Source organism: Spea bombifrons, chromosome 5 (genome assembly GCF_027358695.1).
Source record: "Spea bombifrons isolate aSpeBom1 chromosome 5, aSpeBom1.2.pri, whole genome shotgun sequence".
Lineage (NCBI taxonomy): Eukaryota > Metazoa > Chordata > Amphibia > Anura > Pelobatidae > Spea > Spea bombifrons.
The window spans coordinates 29397973-29418418 of NC_071091.1; the positions used below are offsets into that span (position 1 = coordinate 29397973).

Below are 20446 nucleotides of genomic sequence, written 5' to 3' on the forward strand. Positions count from 1 at the left end.
TTACCTTTAGTTATATATCGCCAGCAGATTCCGTACCGCTTTACAATCAGAATTGGTAGGATAAATTTCAAATCACAAAAATGACAAACTGGTACAAAAGGAGAAGGGAGCCCTGCAATTCCGAGCTTACAATCTAGTTGGTTGAAGAGGAAGTGAAACCATTGCTTTCTGTTGTGTCTTTGATCTTTCATGTGTCAGTGTTCTATTTCCTTACTGTAAATCAGAAATAGCTAACCTTTGGCGCTCCGACTGTCACAGACTGCAGTCCCTATGATTCTTAGCTGAACATATTGGCATCCACAGTTTTAGTCAAAACCATTTGTCAGCCTTGAATACCGAAACATAGAATAACAGAAATGAATGCTGGGAAAATCCAGTTACTTCCTTGGCCTCGTACTATATTCCGTATAGCCATATACCTGTCCCATACATGTTTAAATTCCAGCATGAAACATAGTGGACTTAAGCTATTTGCCTGATTCCTTTCTAGAACATGAACAGTGTATGTATCCAACTAGTATGTTTCTATGCACAAGCGCTTGAAGATCAGACATATTCAACCTGTATGAACGTGTAAAGTAATGACAGGAATTTGTTAATAGAGGTGGTCTAGACAGGGTGCCGGTTACATAGTAATATGCATGCAACAAGTATTATCATACAGCATGGAACAAAGTTTAATCTCCAGAAGGAATGAGGGTGTTGGCCAAAGGGTCCTATTCACTGAAAAAAGTGTGTCAGGTTAACTGTGTGTGGTTAGAAACATTGTTTATTTAGACAGTATACACTGAAAATGGAAAATAGATTACTAGATTAGCCTAACTTCTTGTTTTTTGTTTCTCGTCCACTGCAAACATTGGTACTTTTACCTCTTCTGTAATATATTCTCAACACTGCTGGATTGTAAGCTTGTTTGAGCAGGACCCTCCTGAGGGTTGACCCGCAAAGTGGCATCTGGGTGCAGTATTTTTTGGGCGCCCCTCCCCTCCTCTCTATCATGCTACTAACCCTAGGCTCACTCCTTATACTCTATACTTATACACTGACACGCACGCTCATGTTATCACCATACAATAACACCTACACACTGACACCAGATCCTAACATGCACACTCATGCTAAAGACACCCACACTCACGATAGAATTGAATATTAACACACACTTGCTGACACCGAATACAAACGTGCACTCTAAAACCATACAGTTAAGTTACACCTACACACAAATACTAACACCACACAGTACATACATAAACACGCACTCTAGCACTATATACACCTATCAGCCATAAAATTGGGTGGGATGCATTAGGCAGCAAGTGAACAGCAAGTGAACATTTCATCATCAAAGTTGAGGTGATAGAAGCAGGAAAAATGGCCAAGCATACGGATCTGAGCTTTGACAAGGACCAAATTGTGATGGCTAGACGACTGGGTCAGAGCATCTCCAAAACTGCCGCACTTGTGGGGTGCTCCTGGTCTACAGAGATCAGTACTTATAAAAAGTGGTCCAAGGATAATCGGTCAGGGTCATGGACGGCCATGGCCCATTGATGCATGTGAAGGGCGAAGGCTGGCCCGTGTGGTCAAATCCAATGGACAAACTACTGTAGCTCAAATTGCTGAAAAAGTTAATACTGGTTCTGATAGAAAGATGTCAGAACACACAGTGCATCACAGTTTGTTCCATATGAGGCTGTGTAGGACACATGGCACAAACGATTTACTATAGGAAGAAGGCAAGCCAGCGGAGGCAGTGTAATGCTTTAGGCAAAGTTCTGCTGAGAAACCTTGGGTCCTCCCATTCATGTGGTTGTTACTTGCATTGTTGTGCACCATGTACACCCTTTTTTGGACATGGTATTCCCTGATGGTATTGGCCTCTTTCATCAGGATAATGTGCACTGCCACAATACAAAAAGGGGTTCATGAATGGTTTGAAGAACACAACGAGTTCAAGATGTTGACTTGGCCTCCAAATTCCCCAGATCTCAATCCAATTGAGCATATGTGGGATGTGCTGGACAAACAAATCTGATCCATGGAGTCCCCACCTCACAACTTACAGGACTTAAAGGATCTGCTGCTAATGTCTTGGTGCTAGATACCGCAGCATACCTTCAGAGGGCTAGTGGAGTCCATGCCTCGACGGGTCAGAGCTGTTTTGGCAGCAAAAGACCATACAAAACCAAAATATTGTTTTTTAAAATAGTCTTTTAACCTCTTAAGGACAATAGGGGTTATTACTCGTAGTATATTGTGGGACAATGGCTATTTTAACATTTTTCGGTGTTACTGTTTAGCTGTGATTTTCTTCTTTCTCATTTCATGCTCCCACACATATTATATATTGTTTTTTTCAGGACAAACAGGGCTTTCTTTAGATACCATTAATTTTATCATATCATCTAATTTACTATAAAAAAAATGATAAAATATGGGGATTTTTTGTTAAAAAATTACTTTTTCTCACTTTTTAAACAAAAAACTTTTACTCATCTGCAAAAACGAATGAAAAAACCTGCTAAATAGATTCTACTATTTGTCCTGAGTTTAGAAATACCCAATGTTTTTATGTTTTTTTGCTTTTTTCTGCACGTTATGGGGCAATAAGTACAGGTAGCGTTTTGCTATTTCAAAACCTTTTTTTCCAAATCTGGTAATTCTTCCCCCCATGTGCCATTTCGGGTATCTTTGAAGCCGGCCAATGCAATTTACCCCATCAAGTCATATATTTTTAAAAACTAGACACCCCAAGGTATTTCACATGCTGGTAATTTAACCCTTTCCATGCACTAATTTTACCACCAGCCTTTGTGAAACTTTATGGTAGTAAATTTTTTTGTATTTTTTTCACACACGTTGTACTTCAGGTATAAATTTATCGCTCCTGGTATATGTCCCTGTCAAACAACACCCCAATATGTGTTCAGTAACATCTCCTGAGCGCAGTGATACCCCACATGCATGGGTTTGTTGGGTTATTTGGGAGGTAAAAGGCTGCCTTTGTGAGGTGTGTATTTTTTGGCCATTCAGACATCTGATCCTACTGCCCCCATGTCCCATATTTGGGACACCTTTGAACCCGGCCAATTCAATTTACCCCATCCACTCATGCATTTTTTAATACGAGACACCCTATGGGCATTTGTAATGCCAATATTTTAACTCTTTCCATGCTGGAATTTTTGTAAAGATAAAGAATTTTAGGACTTGCTTATTAATTTTTTTTTTTTTTTTTTGGTGACAGTGGGAATTTTTATATGTTACCATATTATTTTTATTTTTTTAAACATTTTTTAAATTTTATTTTTTTAAAATTTTTAAAAAAAAATTTTTATTTTTTTTTACTAATCACTCATTAGTGAGCTGGGCTCCATTGACCTTGCATGGTTGGATGCAGTACCTGCATTCAACCTGCAGGAGGAGCTCGAGAGTTCACAAGAGGGTCTGGATAGACCCTCTGAACTCAGATCTATTGTTAATGCCATCCTGTGAATGACGGCAACGTCATTTACAGGATGGCACTTGTGGTTGCTCTTCGGAGCAATCACAAGGCGATCGGGGGTCGGGGGCTAGTGTTGCTGATATGCCTCGATATCGAGGCATGTCAGTAACACCATTTATGCTTAGGAAGCGATTCCGATCGCTTCCTAAGCTGTTTTAGCCTGGCGCCGCCGCGATCTTTCATGATCGGTGCGGCGGCGGCCATTTTTCTTCCGGGGAGGGCTGCCGAGGGCTGCCCTCCCCGGATCCACGGTCAGCCTCACTTGGGAGGCTTCCGTGGATGCTGCAAAGCCGCCGATCGCGGCGAAAACGCGGCGATGCAGCTAGTTAACGGCAGCCCGTACATGTACGGGCATTGTCGTTAACCCCTTGCACGGCAACCCCGTACATGTACGTGGATTGTCGTTAAGGGGTTAAAACCACTTTACTTTGCAGTAAATTCAACATTTTACCAGCCCTGTAAAAGATAACCGTAGAGGATGTTTGCCCTACAAAAGACGAGATCCCCAGATGGGTCTTTATATTGTGTTTTGAGTATACTTGTAATGAGTTATTTAGGTATTTGATCTTTATCAGTACATTGCACATACTGTATATTTAAAAAGCAATTGTGTTGCTTTCATACTGGAGTCACATAGCAGCGGTTCTTTTTTTAGCTCCTTTTTAAAAGCTGAGGTGCTAAGATAAATGCTGAGATGCAACTTGTGAAAAAAGTTTTGCTTATTGTGGAACCTATCCAGACCAGACTCTTAACCCAGTGGAAAATCTTAGAATGTTTAGTTAACATTTATTCTTGAAGTGTGATTGCTTGGGGAATCTTTGCAGGACATTCTGTAGCATCCTGATAGATCAGACTTGCTAATGTTTGTATGTTCTTGATATGGATAGCATGACAAAGAATCAATTTAGTATTACATGCATACCCAAAACTAGATTTTATTTTAATGTAGCCTATTTAGTTGTTGAATCCACTTTATTAATACGTCACAAAAAGTCGCATGTTATTCTTATTTTTTTTGTATTGAGAAATAGCAAAAATGTTCCGTATTTCACATAGTCTAGTTATACATACAGTGTACATCACATGGTGAAAACGTGAGTTACTTGAGCATAGTGAAAAGGTCAATCTGAAGTACGGAATCCAGAATAAGATGGATACACAGACTGTGTTCCTTAAGGAAGCATCTGTCTGCACACTTGATTTGAGCTCCAGCGATTGACTGGCCACTGGAGGACAAGCGTATTGCTTGGTGTGCAATGACATTTGTAACCAAAATGGCAGATAGGGAAGAGAGGCAATTAGTTATTAAGAGATGAACCAGAACTGAAATTAGAAAATCAGTGCAAACTACTACATACTGGTTTCTGGTTTCTAGGCTATATGGGCACCCAGCATCACAGCATGAGACAAGTCGTTGAATATTGTTGCATCATAACCTAAAAATATGAAAATCCCATCACTGCGTATTCTCGTAATTCTAGGTATTGTTGTTCCACAAACAGTATGCAGTCAGTGTTATATGGCGTGCTTTGTTTTATCCTACTATTTGCAAAGGTGAATTCTGGCCTAAGTCTAGGGCCTCAGGACCAGGGGAGCTACAGCCCCTCTGCCATTCATCCAAAAGACTGTTGGGTGATCAAGCCCCCAGTGTGCTCCTGCTCCATGGGTCAGTTAGGTAGATCAGAGATCCCTGTTGTAACCGATACTATTACACTGTGAACATCTGGTCATGCCGACATAACCTCCACAGCAACCCTACTCAACGCCCTAAGACATGGAAGCAACCTCATCTTACTAGTGAGTTTGGCTGTGCCTCACCCAGTTTTCTTGCAACACAGCTGATTCTGCCTCAGTTAATGATCGTGCTTCACCCTACATATTAAATTGCTGATCATTTAATCACACACATATATATATATATATGCCTACAAAGTGCAAGCGTACCTAGAAAAAATTGATGCTGGTGGTCACGCCAAATATTGACTTGATTTAGATTTTTCTTCTGTACGCTCACTTTGTATATTGTTCAATTATAAAAATAAAATTAACTATTAACATGTCTATTTTTGCATTTTTGCACAGTACTGTATATATGGATTTTTCATTTTGTTTATGACTTGCTTTAATACTGTGGTCATAAGTACGTCCTGCGGATCAAAGATTGGTTATGTATATATTGCAATGTTATCTTTTAAAATCCCAGTATGTAAAGTTAAATTGTTGCTAAAATGGCAAGCGGCAGATTTTAAAGATAGATTGTACACTAAGACACAAAATCCTCTTTAAGGACAAAACTATTACAGCACAAGCGCTGTGTAAGTACATTGACATTAATTGTTATTGTCAGGGATCTTGAGATCTGTGTGAATATATATAGACTGTATTAACCTCAGAGCTAGTAGCGGAGGACAGTAAAACTGTCAGAGGCCTTTTACAGATGTACGCAGGGTCACAGACATGTAGCACAGTTAGATTAGCCCGCCAGGAAACACAAACACTGCAGCGAGTCAACATTTCTCTATAATAAACACATCCTAGGTGGCAGGGAACATTTCTAAAAGGTGAAAATTGGAGAAAAACCTCATCAGTTGGAATATATGTTGTGTTTGGTGGTGTTACAATTTTAACGTTTTCCCAAGTAACCTTTTTCCAAGGAACAGTAGATTTAGTGATTTTGCCAACATAATACCAACAATGTAGAAAATGCCCTTTACCGTAATTATTCCTATAAAAATCAAACTTTTAACAGCACTCCAAAGAGTAAAGTTACCTGACATCACGAAACGCTGCTCTTCATCACAAAGACGCAAACATCTCTGTAGCTAGACAAGCGTTTGTAACCTCAGGGGTTAAAAATAAAAAGGGGAGATATTAAATTATTATACTTGGTAGCTACATGCTTGCCACGTTATTTCAGTGTTCGTATAACATTTTTACATATCTAGATGAGGAGGTAAATTGAACTGCATATTAATTAACCTTTTCAGTGACTGAATGGGTGAGAAGAGAGTGAAAATTACTTGCAGATAACCCCTAGCTCGCAGTTGATTAAAATGTAAATATATGAGTGGGTTCAGTTGCATTATTACCACATATAACAAAAAAAGTCATTTCAGAGAGGATAACTAATTTCATTGGGGTATGGAAAGCAGCCATATGGACTGAAAATGTTTTATTTGTATATTTAAAGAATAATTCGCCAAGAAGAATACATTTTGGTTATATTTGTTTTCAATGTTATCCTGGAGAGCAGTTGCAATTACAGCAATACCGTTACAAGGCTCCTTGGGTAAAACAATTATATTAAAATTCAAACAGGTAAACATTTTCAGAGCTTTCACTTCAGGACCCTATGGACATACTAGTAGTATTACAAAATGGAAAGAAAACATCAAACAAATATTTATAGGGGGCCCAGTGATGTCACCATGAAATCACTGGGGTCCTCAAAATACAGGAGAAATCCACAATATGATTGTCATGTTGTGCTGAAATCACTGCAAACATTTTTTAAATGTTTTAAAATAATGAAAAAGGGAAAAAATAAATCCTAAACATTTTTTTCCAGTCCTGAAAGAATATAACTTGTACGGGTGCATTCAATAATACAGGGATTCTTCATGGAGCACATTACAAAAAATGATCACGTTTGCAGAATGAAATATGCCCAAAACACTTGGATATAAAGGATTAAAATGCAATATGATAGATCTCTGTTTTCTCACTTTTGTGTGCACAACTATTAATATAAGATGAGAGAGTTTAGACTTTCAGAGATTAGGAGAGGCGATTTCATTCTTTGTGAAAAAAAGTAAGGTGCCACGGAGGTCTGCTTCAATGCCAGGAACAGCATCCAGTGTCTTATACCCTGATGGCTCCCAACATGTGAAACGGCAGTAGAGGGGGCTTTTCTTTTAGTCTTTGGAATGGGTGACCAATTCATAGCTATATATATAATTGATTCAAGGGATACTCCTGCCATTATATGCACTTTTATGCATATGATAGCTAAGATGTCACAACAGGAATCCCCCCCCATATGTATTTGACCCCCCTCAGCTATTTTTCTAGCTGAGCATGAAACATGAACAAGAACATGAAATACTTATATCAGCTCCAGTGCGGGCTCAGTGAAAGCTGCAGCCGGGGGTCTATTCAGACCCCTGTCCACACACTTTGAAAGCTCTGCAATTGATTTGAAAGAGCCAACAGTGGCTAGAATCATCAATGACTAGGAGGAGGGCAGCTGCAGCTTCCACCTCAGTTAAGTGCTTCATAAGAGATAGGGATGGGGAGTTTGGAGGTAAAGCTGTGTTTGAATGTCCATACAGTGAAAATGGCAGCGGCAGGCACCTCATCTTATAAGTCAGCTCATTATGAGAAGCTACAGAGATTTACCCATGGACCTCTGCCCTCTTTATATATAGATTATAAAGCAATGTAGTTTCGTGTGTCACACTCTCTGTAATAGTTCTGCTCTCCTGTGTCTAGCAGTGAGTACATCGTGACCTTACTTATCCCCGACAGAGGAAATCCTCCTTTTCCACCCACACCTTAACTTCCTTACAAAAGCAAAGAGATGGCGACATGCCTGTGAATCTCAAACATGACAACTACGTTTCCCATCCCAATGACACACTCCTCCCAACATGTAAAATGCCCAAAGAGAGAGACTTTTTGTTTTATTGGATGTGATTCGAGGTGCAGTAGGGGAGTACCAGCACATTGTGTGAGATAATGTGACCTATTGACAGCTACTTAGTTATTTGATTCATGTATTGACAAGAAGAATAAGAATAAACACATTTTCTGTTTTTGCCATGCACAAGCATTCTGAAGTCCTACAAATGAGGGACATCAACGGTGGACAGAGGGATTTGGATCCTAATATAGGAATGCCCCTCCAAAAGAGAGACACTTGGGATATATGGAGTCATCTGGCGACCAGTACAAGTGTAAAATATATTTGTTATATTAGAGAGGGGTGTTTCAGTTACACCTTTATAATAACCAAATTATTAATTATGCGAAGGCGTGGATATTTTTAGCTTTCTTTCTACATGTCATAGCAGACCGCATGTGAAATGGTATTCATATCCGTGCATTTTTTGGTTGGTGATTTGAAATCTTCCTAATGACAGAATAATACCAAGAAATCAATCAGTGTGTGTTGTATTCTTTTGTTTCATCTGGATTCGGCCCATCTAGTGCGGCAAGTTGTTCTTACTATAAGAAAACTCCAACCTTATTCAGTTCTTGGTCCTGATAGCCGCCCTGGGTCTTGTCTTATATTTAGGATGCATGTTTCAATTTATTCGGTGTACTAACCTATAAAATGTAAAAGCCAAACTAGCATAAATGAATGCACTATAGTAAACTTCTCTTGCTGTTCCATAGTGTGTCTAGCGTACATTTTATTGCAAAGTACTGATTTTGAGACAACATCCCTGCCTTGAAGACGTCAGAGGCTCCTCTCTTTGGAGACGTCGGGGGGTTCCCTCTTTTGAGGGTCTCCCAGACGATCCGGCCCTCCTTAGGCTTCAGCCTTGGATTGAAGGAAAGAGTCGCATATCCCTACCACCGTTCACTGTTTTCACACAACAATTGAGAAACACAAGTCTCTCAGGTATCACAGTAATACAGAAGTATGTTTGTCGGGCGTTTGTTGGCTGTTTTGTCGAGCACCCCACTATTAGTGTTAGTTTGTGTAAATAGACTCTGTTCATTGTTTATCTCTGGTTACCAAATTTCAATCCTTTCATGTTTGTTTTATCATTTCCGTTTAATCCGTACTACTAAAAAGCCCGTGTTTCCCTAGTGAGGTGTTCCTATTCTCCCCCTAAACAAAGTTTGTGCTGTTTTTTTGTGGGATAAATGACTTCTTCAAAGGCTGTAATAATACTTTGTTATAGCTCCACTGGGACCCTGGCAGAGGGATAGCAGTTGTGGCCATGGGTTAATTGTTTTTCCAGGCCTCTGCCACCTGTAATTTTGCTGTGTCATACTAAAACAATCTGCATTATGTGTGTTCATAAATATTTCATGTATCCACTTAGTGTGTCATTGAGATTAGAAGAACAGATGCGTGGCTTTGTTCTTATCTTTCGTGGCTACTCATATTCTGAATCAATGGTGCATATATGTGCTCTAAGTCACAGCTCTTAAAAATAGGACAATGGATATTTTGAATAAAGCTCTTCTCTTTTAAATAAAAGCATAAAATTGGACTCTTTCTCATGCTAATTCAGGGCCCAAATGGCCATTGTTAATATTCTGTATAAAGAAAGCACACAATAGTTTAGAAGGTCACCAGAGAGTGATATTTTAGTCAGCTTTTCACTGTAACTAGTTTTGACAGCAGTTTCTGCAGACCCATCACATAAAATGTATACAGATTATCTACATATTCTGTTAAAAAAAGGAGATTTTTAATGTTTAGCTGCTATTTAGTCCTAAATTGGTCCAGACGACCGAGTTTGATCCGGGCTACTGGGTGTCCCAGTAGATGTTTTGTCTATTAGACTGCTGTCAACATTTGCATACATGGGCCTCTTATTGGACATTCCATTGTATGGCTGGAAAACTGTGATGTCACCACCCACATAGTATGAATGAAACATGGCATCAGAATGCCACCCACTTATTGTGGACAGTGTTGGACCCTGGAAATTTGTTTACTCCTTTTGTTGTGTAAATCCTTTTGTTGTTGTACTGGAGATGTTAGTTTGGTTTCATTCCATGTTAATCTGTTAATCCTATGTCTCTGTCTGTCGGTATGTAACAGTGCTTAGATGAAGATATGAGTGTTACCTTTATGCTCGTTGATCCATTCTACTATGGTCAATTGCTGTTAAATTGTGCATTCTCCTATCAATACAACAGATATCATGTAGTCTGTTTTGCCATACTGAATTGTACAATTAAAATCGTGTACTGTATTCAATAAATTCATATTTTTGTTTAAAAAAAAAACAACACTAGATATTTATCACACTAAATTATACATTGTCATAAGCCTTTACTGCACTTTTAAGACGTATGGGCAAACCCATAACTTGAGAGACTTTTTATCTACTTTATCTACCAAACTTCTAGCTTACTTTCGCTAAAGTGATAACATCTTTTTAATTAGGACAACTGGGGAACAAGATTTTGTACCATTACGCAACTGACTTAATTAATTCCATTATTGTCACCCTAAAATGAGAGAGGTCTGTGCAGCAACAACACCTATAGATTTTACAGCACCCTGTACTGAGCAGGGGTAATACGAAGATCTCCCCAACCAGCCCATGATCTCCAATGGCTGAAATATTTAGTCCGCTCAGGTACTCTCGGCGCGACTGTACCTGAGCGGACTTAATATTTCCTCACTTGTCTTATTTGATGGAATACTCCACAAATCATATGTATGTAGCACATATGCAGTCCTTTTGCTCAATTAGTAACTTACCCCTCTACCTTTTTCTTAGAGTATATTTGTTAGATTGTTTCCCTTTATGTGCCATGTTGTTTCAGCTTTATTTCTTTAACTACATCTGAAGGGGACACCTCAGCGTCCAGAAAGCTTGCCTAAAATACTAGCCTTTAAATGTGTCATTTTTATACATTTTTTTGTGATTTCTTTATTACAAAACTACCTTGTGTATTTTACTAGCTAACACAATACCATCCTTTTTTGTTGTCCCTTTAATCTAGCAGAATATTTTAGCATGGATTTTTTCGTTTACCTAGTACACAGGCCATGTAACATTAGTTAATCATTGCCATGTATTAATTATTTACTTTCATTTTGTTTCGCTTGAGCTTACGTTTGTTTACTAAGGTGGATGCAATATAAGAAACATCTATAGTTCGACACGTAACATTCTTGTGGATTTCTTCCACACCCGTATGCAATAAATGGGTTGTGTGCTGGGTAAATGACCCAGAATTCCTCTCTCATCCTGGGATTGCGTCACAGAAGTCACTGTACAGTAAAGTGGACTGAACTAGCGTCAAGGGGTGAGAACAGGTTTGAGAACGGCAGGGGTTAGTAGAAAAAAGGTCAGGGGAAAAAAGAGAGAGGGTTAGCTTCTGGAAGAACATGAGAGCAATTTTATTTAAAAGCGGCTGAGTTGATTTAGATATTAGTTTTGGAATAAAAACTATTACTATAGGCTTCACAATTTCTTTCAAAATTAGTCAACATTTTTCACATTAAACCTGTATTAACTTGTTTTGTCTCCCCATGGTAAACCCATTGCAAATAATGCATAGTACGTTCTACTCTGTATTATTCACACGTACACGTACGACACATCACCCTTTACTGTAACTGTTTCCATTCTTGGAGTTGTAACTATGTATTTAATGTGCAAAACAGCTAATTTCCATAGTGGCTGCTTTAAGTAAATTACCTCCTAGATTATTGTTACCACTTAATAAATAGAAATAAATAGAAAAAATAAGCTTAAAGACAGACAAAGGCCAAACCCATAGAGCAGCTCATGAGAACTGTGTCCACAAATTGGTATCCTCCGGCCTTGAGTGCTTGTCATGGGTTTAAGGAGTCGCTAAATAGCTGTTCTTGGCGCAGAATCTGATATACAGTCTGAAAGCTTTGGCAGCTAGTGTGTTAACTATGGTAGACGATTATATAAAACATACAAACAGTGACATTTCTAGAGCTGTTAATTTATTATAACACGTTTCCCCAGGCTGTTAAAACCACGTTTGCCTTTGGTCTTGCAAAACGCATAAGTGCCTGCTGAATTTTGATCAGAACACTTTATGCAGCTATATGGAGATTAGAATAAAAATAAATACTGCTGTGCTGGGAAGAAGGCTGGTTTTTTTTAGTATGTTAATGGCGTGATGTGCTGTTTGCTAGGAAAGTGTATTTTTTGCAAAACCGCCTTGCAAAAAGTACCTTGAGTGCAGAAACTCACTGACTTCTCAATGTGTGTGAAACATTGCATACATTGTGATGACGTCCGCCATGGAAAATGGGCCACCTCTAGTGGAGCTTTTGTTTGTTATAGAAAATGCTTTTATGCTTTATCCGACCCACCCATTCTTTTTTATGTATTGAGTTAACGGACTCAAGATAAATGCAAATAGGTTAGGGTTTTTTCCAGCACTAGCCCTAGTATTTTATCGAAAAGGTTTGTTTGGGGTGGGAGGTGATGCCAGATCTCAGCTAGGGCATCTCAGCTAGGGTTTGACCCCAAGACAATACATTTGTAGGTGTGGAGGAGTTGGGAAGCGAGAGTCCTTTGCTTAAAAGTAATGGAGTCTAAACTTCCAGATTAGAAAATGACTCCCACTCCCCAACTTCTCCACACCATTACTGCGTTATAATGTTTTCAGAGTAGGAAAAGGTAGATTTTTATGTTCAGTTTACATAATTTACAGTTTACACAACCTTAAAACCTTCTGTTCCTGTTGCCAGATATGATCTACGTACTAACTAATGTGATACTAATTTCAAAGAACTGAAGGCATCCAGCAGTACTACGAATGGCTGGCTACAGTTAGTTATACGAGGGTTATATTCTGCAGTTAGAAAAGCAGTGAGAACACGCATTTTAAAGGTGCTAAGCTGTGCTTCCTCTATTGACGGGGCATGCTGTATTTTTGGCCATTGCCTGTAATAAAGGATCGAGCACTGTCACTGCCAAGCTCATTATCTCCAAGATAAGGTCGCTTGCGATGGCAGGAAACCAAACGGGGTTTTAGGCAGTGTCAGTGACAGGCGTTAGATTCAGATTGACTGGTATATAACTATAATTAACCACATCAAGCCTCATAATTGAGGCCTGAAGTCAGCCATTGAAATTCTAAGAACATTTCTTAAAACACATTTCCATTTGTTCTGCTTTAGTAATGATGAGAATATTCTGCATTTAGGCCTATAGAAGCCACTAGTTACATTAGCCTAGCTTTAATGGAACAGTATACTGATGTTGTTCACAGAAAGCTCATTTGTACAATATGTGTAGCATAAGAAAAGTACTTAATGGCTTCCTGTGGATGTACCCTTGGCAGAAAAACACCGATTTCAAGAAAAGCATACCCCTAAATTTTAGGTGAGAGCAGTAGGACACATTTGTTTGGGTTTGTGGTGGGGCAGTGCATTAAAAATTAAACTTACCTGTGTCTGCAGCTACCTCTTCAGTAGGATATGAGATGGTCAGGTGGGAGCTATAATTAAAGTTTTTGCTTCTAAGGTACAGAACATAATATTATAATCACTTATACAGCTCAATGGCCTTCTGGGGTGATCCAATGATTTCCTGAGCTGTCCCTTGATCACCACTGCCCATTTAAAACAAGACGGTAGAGTGACTCGGGGTGCTCCGGTGTGCTCGAGCCAAAGAAGTTAACGCCTCCATTCTTCTTTTTTGGGTCTTCACATGCATCTTTCTAGACATACCTAAGCACTTGGTATTCAGAGGGTGAGTTGGGCTCAGCTAGTTACGGAGGATCTGCGTCTGGCTCAGCCACCTATTCATTACATTAGCAGGACTGCACAAGCTTAGGGTGGTTGGAATTATTGCCCATTAACAGACATTCGGCTGCCCTTACCTGAAGCTGTGTTGCAAACTGCAGTTGCCTTTATGTTAATGTCCCACATAATGGACACTCACAAGATCACAATGTACATTGTGGACTTGCTGTACTTGTTTTATCATTTATATATATATTTTTATATATTTATATTAGTCACTGTACCGCTATTCACTCTCCTATTTTTATAACACACAAAACTCAGTAGGAAATTCAGAGAGCTGAAATGTTTGTAACACTCCCGGCTAAAATACATCATGTGTAATCAATGCTCCGGCCTGAAAGCCTAGCGATCAATTGGCGGTTCTCAATACAAATCCTAGCTGATGGAGCAGTGTCTGACGTACTCCAATAAAGTTAACTGGCAGTCCAGGAATAACTTGGAATTAATCAAATGTGATTGGTGTAACTCAGATTGTGCGGAGGAAAAAGAGGAATTGCATAGCACAGCAAATATTTATGAGCTGCTTTTTAATAAATAATATATGTTTCCAATATAACAGACGTTGTTGTTCTCCTTTTTCACACGCTTTCTTTGAGGAGAAATCCAGCCCAGATACCTTTACAAAGATTCCATATAGACAATATGATGGGTGTCACCTCTCTTGCTGTTGGGATTGAGGAGTCCTGGCCTGTGTTTGGCTGGGTGATTCCTTATTTTTTGTAGCCTGCTTTGTTCACTAATGTTCAGCACTGCGTAAGCAAACATTGTGTTTGTGAACACCGCTGTACAGGCCTTTATCTTGAATGACTTTGCAGCAATGTCTGTGTGTTTGTAGTGGGAGCTGTAGGCAGCAGTGACTTTAGTATTAGTGGTAACTAATACACAAAATATTGGAAGGGCACACAATCATCTCCTTCACGTCAGTAAAAGATTAATTCTCTTCTACATAGCATTTGTAATGAAGAAAGTCAACTAATAGATCATCAAATGATGGCACTGGAATTGCATGCCTTGCAAATATTTCGAGGGATGTGTATGGATAGCCAAAGAATACACAATACTATGAGTTATAATGAGATGAAGATCTCCATCTCACAGCATTTACTATACCGGTGTGACCTACAAGCATTGTGTTGCTGTTACACATGCGTAAAATAGACCCCCGTTGAGCCTGATTCTTACGAAGGAATTATGCCCATGATTTAAACAAGTGCCGGTTTCAATTTTTGTTTTCTTTTCCTTGATATATGGCGCTTTTACATATGTAGCAATAATGGATATGTCATGTACTGTAAATAAAGTATATCAGTGATCCAGACTTTGAACAAAAACAAAAGAAATGATCCCATTCAGGTTAAATGTATCAAAGGGTCTTTCTTTGTATTCCTGTTCAGCTTCAGCCCCAGGGTCTTATCCTCCATGTTTGGTTTAATAAAAAGTTCCAAATGGACCTTGGTACAGGACACCTTCTTACATGTGAATACATTAGGAAGGTGCATTAACGGGTAATGAATAGAGGAAAGTGAAGCTTAAATTCAGATCGTTATGGTAGCTGAGACATTTTAATATAACATGGATTTTGTGCCGCACATCAAATCATCGGCGTCATAACTACTGTAAAATCTGAAAACACAAACATATGTGACTGTTGGTAACATTGTACATAGCTATGATTGAATAGTTGAAAGAAAGTTTTAGCGGATAATAACGAAAGCCTTGCGTGTAACTTTCAATCAGTCCGTGCACTGTGTCTATCACTAAAAGGATGCAGGAAACTTTGAAGGAGCCAACAGGAAGGGGATTCTAGGACTGGCTTCCCATGGAGACCAAAACTAGCACAATGGACGCCGGCACAGGAAATCCCTGCATGGCGATGGCTACAATTAATGGTAATCCAGACGTCACTTCTTCTATTTCTAGAGGCAGGTGCTTCCATCCATTCCCCGTCGCCTCCCGCTTATACATAACTCACTGTAATGTTTAATAAAATCGCCTGTTACATGGAAAAGCGATGAGCAAAGTATAGAGCAAGAGAAAGCAGATTCATAGCCAGACGGCTCAGTCACTCATCACAACCCAGAAAAGGGCTGATAATCAGTAATTTAAGTAAGAATCGCAGCACCAACATACATGCAAAACGACATGAGGTCAGCTCAGCTGTGTCTAGTGTAGTGCTTTCCGCTAGCTTTTAACCACAACAGTGCCCACGTGAAACATTATGCGTGATGTAAATGAATATCCACAATAGAAGCTAAAATGGAAAAGTTTGTGTTTGAGATTATGCACTATAAAAATAAAGCAATCAAGTCTAAACTTGTTATGCGCCGTGGTTCACAAGATGCATTTTTAACCAAGAGTAGTATGATTTCCAGTACTTATACAGGACGCCATCATGTCCCCTGTACACGCACGTAAGGAATATAATGGATTTCATTCCGGTCACAGTTTGAAGGATCATTTTATGATTGCATGTAGTGCATTTCTCCTTTGTGCCCCCGCATCCCACCGGAGCATTTATTACACTACAGCAGGTGACTGCATTGTTCATTTCTACTTCCATCATGTATTTGGTCTCATGGTTGAGATCCCAAAGCCAGAACAGTGGGACGCAGGCTGCCTTGCTGTCGGTATCACATTAACTGCAGCCAGACAGCATCGTGTCACTCAGCGGCGTGTACCGGGCATGTGAATGAGTGTCTGCCGGTGTGCGTATTGGCCACCGCGCCACTGGGAAAGTAACCTTGTTGCTGGGATGATTTAGAATGACTGCAATGACATCAGGTTGAGCAGCATCGATAGCGGCATTAACCGGCGATGGTGCTCTCCTCGTACACAGTAAATGAGACTGGCGCATCATATTCTAGAGGAAATGCACATGGCTCCCAAGTAGTAATCCCCCAAAGTAAGTGTTTGTGTAGATGCTCACCGTGACCTGGTGCATAAAATGTTAGCGCTTTTTAGAGACGGCATTGTCTTAAAGAAAGAGAGCTTTTTGAGGAAGATTACAGAAAATAAATGATCTGCTATATATGTATTCTACTACATTGGCTTCTCGCTTTCGGTCACATCTTAGTGTTTTAATCGTATATTAAACACATGTTTTTCCTGCCTCAGCAGTGGGTCTGGCTGCTGCTGATATCAGCTGTTTGGGTCATCAGACGTTTGAAGGTCTGTCCTGCTGAGCCAGGTTTCCGTGTAATCATGTTTCGTTTTGTTACACATGTATTCTTGGTTTTTGGGATTTTGTTGGGTAAGAGGAAAGCACGCTGAGTGCTCTGACATGATCACACCTGGCAATTGATCTGACTCTGAAACTCTTCCAATATTAACCCTTTAATAACCCATCTTAAAGGACTATATATATATATATAGAGAGAGAGAGAGAGAGCCATATATATATATATATATACCTACATACACGTACACATTTATAAATGGCTCTAGTAACAGTCCTTATGAAAACATTACTTGATAAGATATAAACAAATTGAATCAAATAATCTGTATTGACGCAGGGATTTCAGATGGAATATGTCAGTGAAAAAGTACCAACTGGGACGCTTAAATATTGTTAGAAAAAAGGAGTCAATCCCGGAATGTGAGAACCAGAAAATCAATCCATTAACCCCGCGATTGGAGTAAAATCCTGCAGACTCTGGGTGAAGCTCTGCGAGTTTCCTGCATATACATAATGTTCGTACAACGACCTCTGTGTCCTTGACAAATCATTGGTGCCTGTGGGGCATTTAGTAAAATATCCACAAAGCTTCATGATGCTCACCCCTAGAGAGCTTCCAGGTTGTACTGGATGATATCAGGCTGTGTATGTTTGTCATATACAGGAACGCAAAAGTAGAACTAAAAGCACATGCACTGTATTTCTATCACATATAATATTACACATTAACACAAATCTATACGAATTTGGGGATGTTTACAGCAAAACCACGTGCGGTATGCGATTGAGTAAAGTGGAACTGGCGTGCTTGTTTGGGCAGTAGATGAAAGTACATTTCTGTAAATCTGAAGTATGTTTCTTCATCTGGCAGACTGCTCTTTAACTGGTCTGAGTGCCCTTCAGTCTATGGTTGAGTATGTACAAGGCTGCCGGAGAAACCCAAGATGACCTCAGCTTATTCTCTTGTGGACAATGAATAACTTTGGTGCTGACAATAACAAATACACTAGTGGTTAAACATCAACAGCATGAGTCCTGTGGGCAAAAGTATAGATGACGCTAGATGAACAAGAACAGAATGCAATGCACAAGAAGAATAACATGGTTTCATAAAGGGACAGCGTCTGATTTGTAGTTTATATGGAACACATAGTGGCTCATCGAGGAGCAAACAACATGATCTGAAACTTCCAGACATAAATGATGAATGTTTTGCAGGATAAAAAAAATACTAGGAAAGACTAAATAATCACAACAAACTTAGAGGAGAGAAGAGAAAGGGATATACATGAAGTGATGGAACACAGTTGGTAAGAGACATATATTTGAATAGAAGAGTAATGTTAGGTCAAGAAGTAATGGGGGTTTATTCACTAAACCAGCATTATAAATGCCAACTCATAGTAATTTTTTGTACAAGAAAGGCTTTGCGTAGTTCAATGAGTTAGTGACCTCACTATTTTATACAGGCTCATGCAAATTTGTCTTAAGGCTCCCATAATGTAAAGTGAAGTCACGGAGATGAAACTGCAACTCTTCTGCCAATTGCCTCTTTAGTGAATAAAATCTAGTTTCCAAAATAGAGGTTCAGAGGGCTTAGATGTGGTGTAAGGAAGTTTTATTTCATTCAGATGGTGCAACAGCTTGCCAGAAAAAAATGCAGAATCTAATACATTGAGAGAGCTTCAACATGCACAGGAGAAGCATAATGCTATCCCGAATATCATGCAAGAAAAGGTCTGAGGTTTTTACAGGCAGGCTAGATGGGCTGAATGGTTCTTGTCTTGTGTCAGATTCTGTTTCTATTTTAAGCATATATTAGAAAAAGGTCTCATATTGTACATTAGAAAGCTGCTGTGTGTCAGTAGTTATTACGGTGCCTTATGCACTCAGAACTTGGAGGGGATCCATTGTATACAGAATTAGTATGGCCATGAAAATTATATATTATAAATATTATATATAGATCAAAGGTTTCCTGTTGGCTTACATTGTAAGGGTACCCAGATTGCTTCAGTGGATAGAAAGAAAAAACACAGAACTGGGTATCTTCTAAACCAGGTTCATTATCTCCCTCGTGGGGTCAGAGACCCCATATCTTGTAATTGTCACCTTTATTGTGACCTTTATTGTTTTTTCTTCAGTCGGTATAAAGAGCTGTAAGACGATTTACATATATTTCTAATAACAGATTTCTATCTTTCTCACATATTTAAAATATAATACCGGTATTTCTCATTATGCACCGGGCCTCCTCTTCCCAAACAACGTATTTATTTATTTTAATGCTATATGTGGCTTTTATGGGATTTTGCCTTTTGTGATTCATATAAAATTAAATGTTTTATTTTAAATACCGCTGAACATTCTTGCCGAGGGTTTCCCTTTGGCCTTTTGAGTTTTCTTGATGGGCATATCTTCATTATAATGGACAGCGCATGGGCAGGAGTGTGTGTGTGTGTGTGTGTGGGGGGAATACAATTAAGTGCCTCCCCAAACTATTGGATTCTAGGTTATGTCTGCCTTATGGGAAATCTAGCCTTGACTTGTGTTTTAAAACAAAAACAAATCTCAACCAGATTTATTGTTTGTATGTAACATTATGAATCTATTAATCCGATTCTTCCTTCATAATTTGCCTTTTTCTTTTTTTTACTTCAGCAAATGAAGCTTTCTTCTGAGTCAGTTACTGAAGACAGTGATGCCATATACAGTTGAAGAATGGAATGAATTTGTTTTCTGTAAAGTATATGCCCTCTACAATGCCTTGCAATGTTTACTTACATTTTCCCCTACACCAAAGCTACCACCAGTCTCTCAGGATGAACTGCATTTGATGCGCATTTCCGTATTTTGTCTCATTCCTGCAAATTCTCCACATTTACATACATTCTCTTATAGATCAGATTCTCCTACTGCCTCCCTGTCATTGTGTGAAACAAATGCAGGGATAGACGGTATTAGCAGAGATTTCATAATCACGGTTTAGCTGGACTCATTTATTGAAATCTACTCATTGTAATGGCGTGATCTCTGTAAAGGGTTCTCTCCATTCATCGTTGAGGTAGTGGGGTTGGGAAATACGATGAGCAGATGTCTACTTCAGATGAGGCTTTCCACCAGATCCTGCTCTAGGTGCGTTCTAGTATAGCCGAGTGTGAGTTATGTCCTGTTACAGATCCGTGTCAACTACAGGTTAAGCTTAAAAACCTCTATTTAGAGCTGAGCATTGCACATAAGTCAACAGCATTATGCGCTATATGAT

At 39.2% G+C, this 20446-nt stretch overlaps 1 protein-coding gene across 3 annotated transcripts in view; it reads left to right on the forward strand.

Annotated features, from left to right (window-relative positions):
* Nucleotides 1-19908, forward strand: part of ANO10 (anoctamin 10) — a 114071-nt gene extending 94163 nt beyond the window's left edge. For all 3 annotated transcript variants that reach the window (XM_053467970.1, XM_053467973.1, XM_053467974.1), the window contains one exon: nt 19843-19908. In XM_053467970.1, coding sequence (XP_053323945.1) covers nt 19843-19899 — 57 coding nt within the window. In that variant the 3' untranslated portion in view covers nt 19900-19908. The remainder of the gene's footprint in view (nt 1-19842) is intronic.
* The last annotated feature ends 538 nt before the right edge of the window (nt 19909-20446 follow it).